The 4039-nt window shown below is 34.9% G+C and overlaps 1 protein-coding gene across 3 annotated transcripts; it reads right to left on the minus strand.

Annotated features, from left to right (window-relative positions):
- Positions 1-598: 598 nt before the first annotated feature.
- On the minus strand, positions 599-3712 carry LOC104086182 (scopoletin glucosyltransferase-like). Of its 3 annotated transcripts, none has more exons than XM_009590379.4 (3): positions 2596-3087; positions 2204-2461; positions 599-1560 (listed from the first exon to the last, which is right to left on the minus strand). In XM_009590379.4, exons 1-3 carry the CDS (start codon positions 3085-3087, stop codon positions 754-756), a joined length of 1557 nt encoding a protein of 518 aa, XP_009588674.1. In that variant the 3' UTR covers positions 599-753. The 3 variants fall into 3 exon arrangements, with proteins under 3 accessions (XP_009588674.1, XP_070047715.1, XP_009588675.1); XM_070191614.1 differs by having other exon boundaries at positions 2204-2457; positions 2592-3087; XM_009590380.4 differs by lacking the exon at positions 2204-2461 and having other exon boundaries at positions 2596-3712.
- Positions 3713-4039: the final 327 nt, after the last annotated feature.

Raw genomic sequence — 4039 nt, forward strand, 5'->3', positions numbered from 1 at the left:
AACTGCTCTGAGAGAATGAGAGATGAAGTCATAAGGTGGCTTTATATACTTTGTGGGTAAAATTATAGTTTTGATAAAGCTTATTGGGTTATCGGTTAAACCGTTAATAAAATTGAACAAACCGAGACCCAAACCGATAACCCAATAGTCAAATAATATTAAACCGTTAACGAAATATTTATCCAATAATCCGATATCGATAACCCAATAGTATTTTCTTGTTTTACTTTTATCATTAACTACTTATTCCCCAAATCATTTACTAAGATTTTTTGAAATACTATAATTATTATGGGTAAAATTATAAAATAAATACTTCATTTATTTTTTCTTAAAAGAAGTGCAAAGTCAAAAGTGGATGTGATACTTACTTTCAAGATTGAAGATTTTTGTTACTTGCCATAAATTCATATTTAAAAAACAAATAAGTGGACAACTAAAAATAAATGAAGGAAGTATTATTTTTTGCTATTGAGCTTTAACAGAGCTTTAATATGAGGATAATTTTAAATCATAATACCAAGTTAAGGTATACATATGGACCTTAATTTAACAGTAGCAAATACGAAACACTTTGCTAGTGTCATGAATGGATAAGTAACAAGTAACAAAGGATTTTTGAATTATGACATTAGGGTACAAAGTATTTTATTTTAGATGCGAGGATTTTTTAGTTTCAATGCGGACTTAAGAAATAAATTGAAGATAGCTTACTCTAGAGCACAGACAAAACCCTCTAACATCCTCCGCTCTTCACTTTGCTTGCATAATAAAATCCTTGAAATCATGCAAAGAAGCTGCTGAACTAATTGGAAAACCATGTCTATATTTGTGACTTAAATCCTTTACTCGATTATGAACTTGTTTATCCTCCATTAATCTCTGAACCCCTTGTATTATCTCTTCCTTCTTAACCCTTTTCAACCCAATATTTTCTCCAATTGATGATACCATGTGGCCAATTTTGAGATAACACACTATCAACTTTGCATTATAAAATTGGTCACCTCTAATAGGCCATGCTAATAAAGGTACCCCTTGTCCAATCGCTTCCATAGTCGAATTCCATCCACAATGAGTCAAGAATCCACCTGTCGACGAATGACTTAATATCAACAATTGAGGTGCCCATCCATTTATTATCAAACCCCTTTTCCCAACTTGAGTTTCCAAGCCATTAGGATAATAGTCTTGATTTTTGGAGATTACCCATATGAAATTTTGCCTTGAACTCTCTTCTAGTGCCTTTGCTATTTCTTCATGTTCTTCCAAAGTGGGCACAACATCACTACCAAAGGCAATGTAAATGATTGAACTAGGAGACTTTGAGTCTAGCCAATTGAGTACTTCATCTTCTGAGTAATTTGTTTTGTGACTAAAATTTGTTCTAATGTCGCGATCGCGAAGGAGGGATTTTGAGGCAGTGAGTGTCCAGAATTTTTCTGGCAACATAGGGCCAACGCCCCAAATTGGAAGTCCTGTTTGTTTTGCTAAATACTCCAAGAATGTTTGCTCTAGTTCAACGAACGTGTTCACAAGAATTGCAACTGTAACCTTTACCTGTTTGGAGAAAATAAAGACAGTATTGTGAAGGGATTTGAGAGTAAAGCAACTTTTCTTAAAGAGATGTTGTTCGTATATACCAACAATCTTATTTTATGTGACATTATTATTATTTGACGAGTCACTTATTTCTTTAGTTACGATTTTCACAAACTATTTTTTTTTTTAATGTTCTGAATTCTTAATATTGCTAACTTATAGTTGTACTTTTGGTAAATTTAATTTTAGACTTGAAGAATTTATCTCAAATTCACCCCAAAAATTAAGTGCTTACCCTCATACTCCGAACCCTTTCTCATAACATAAGATAGAGAGTAATATATTAGTACCAATTGCTTGTTTAAACTTTTTGGTAAACTTTCATCTTTAGACCTTCAAAATTCCTTTGTCCCAGTCGATGTAGGAATTTTCACAATTCTCAACAGTAATAAACTATTCTAATATACATGAGTTTTAGTTATATGCATAGTAAGTGAAAATATTTTTTTACATTATTTGGTACCCAAAAGATATCTACAGGTAAACTTTCTTAAAATACAGTAATTTTGAAATTAAATTGACGTTACCTGCTACAGGTTATCTGCTAGACCGACACATGGTAAAACTTTTATATATATAACTTAAACTCTTCTTACAATACCTCTTCCACCCATGGTGGCTCGTCACCAGGTTGTGTCGGAAATGATTTCGTTTTCGTACGTGAAATCTCAGAACCAAATGCTTCCTCTAATGAGCTATATCTCCTAACTATATCAACGTAATCCATGGCCATTTCATTGGGTAATTCGGGAAGAAACCGTGTTTCACCCGGTTTGATGTATTCTACATCAGTTTTCCAAGCAGCATAATCCATGGCAAGGCAAGCTGCGCCACAAGGGAAGAAACCCACAATAGGTACCTGCGGTGATAATGATATATATATACACAGAATTTCACGTAATTGCTGACTAATTATTATTTTTAAATTTAGAAAGTTGTTATATATTCTCTCTAAAAAGGAAATGTTGAAACCCTTTCTAAATCACTAGGTACCTGAAATGTGGTGAATATATCTTCAATATGTGACAACATCATGGCATCAACTATGGCACAAACAACTGAAATTGCAAACTTGTTTTTCACTGATCTGCAGCTTCTTAAGATAGATTCCATGCCTTGTCTCAACTGCTTGCAATGCAACATAAGAGGCTGAGGATCAAATTTTCCAGGTTTAGGAGGCGGTGGTAATGGGGCGTCAACGGCGGCGACGCTGACTAATGGGTGGAGGAGCAAGATGGAGGAGACGGAGGAGGAGATATCAGAAGAAATGATGAGTGTAGTTTTGAAACGAAAAGAGGAGAGTTTCTTGCATAGCTCCGTTAATGGGAAAACATGGCCTTGTCCAAAGAATGGCACAACTAAAATCTCCCCCATAATTTCCTCCATGTTTATGGCTTTCTTTGTTCTTGTATTTATGCAGGTGATTTCTCGTAGCTTTGGTTTTAAAAAAATGTTAGGTAATTTATTCTTACTGTGCAAAATCATTCAAGGCATGTATTAATGGGAGTGTTTTGCTCATTCAAACCCTGCCGTTACAAAAGAAGAAAAAGAGATACTTCTCTTTATGTTTTACGCAACAATTTCAATAATATCTCTAACTTGTTAATCTTAACTTTTTTTCATGACGGCAGTTCTCAAGCCAGCTTGAAATCAGTGGTGGAGCCGCGTGGGGATTTAATTGAATACATAAGGTAAAACAAACTTTTTTTCTTCTAAGTTTGTAAATCCTAAAGGAGATGGTATCTAGACCTGGCTTACCCGGATGGACAACCCGAGCCGAGGAGCGTCAAGCGTCACCAGTAGTAGAACAACACTGGCTAGCTAACGGCTCTCCCTCCTAAACACGTGTGACTAAATCCTTCACCAGAAGCTGGTAGGATAACTGGCTTTATCTCAAGACAGAAATTTTGTGATGCTGGTATGCAAACACAACATAACTAATTATCAGAAGACTCAGAGGGATGCGAGAGAGGATACAATTTATATGTACAGTTCAACAATATCAAAACTGTAAAAGCTGGACAAGTAACACATTAGGCCAAATAAATCACAATATATATAAAAATTAATAAAGTCAAATAAAGTCAATGTATAAGCTCGAATTCTTGAAGTTCCCCAGCAGAGTCGCCAGAGCTGTCACACCTCCTTTTTATCCCACAAAGATAATATGTATTATGGATGGTGGGTTAAAGAGTTTTTCCAATTAAAGCAACAAATTTGAGTAGGGATTATTTTATTTACAGAATCGCCACTTGGAATTGATTTTTGGGTGTTCCAAGATACCTTTTATTTGAATCCCTAGTCAAAGGAAAATTTGACTCCATTATTATTGGTCTGCGAAAATAAAGTCCAGGTAAGAAATTCTGTTGACCAAGGAGAAGATGTAAGGCATTCCATGAGTCTCGTGGTTCTAGCACGGTCGCTTCATTGACTACAA

The sequence above is a fragment of the Nicotiana tomentosiformis genome, chromosome 12, assembly GCF_000390325.3.
Source record: "Nicotiana tomentosiformis chromosome 12, ASM39032v3, whole genome shotgun sequence".
Classification (NCBI taxonomy): Eukaryota; Viridiplantae; Streptophyta; class Magnoliopsida; order Solanales; family Solanaceae; genus Nicotiana; species Nicotiana tomentosiformis.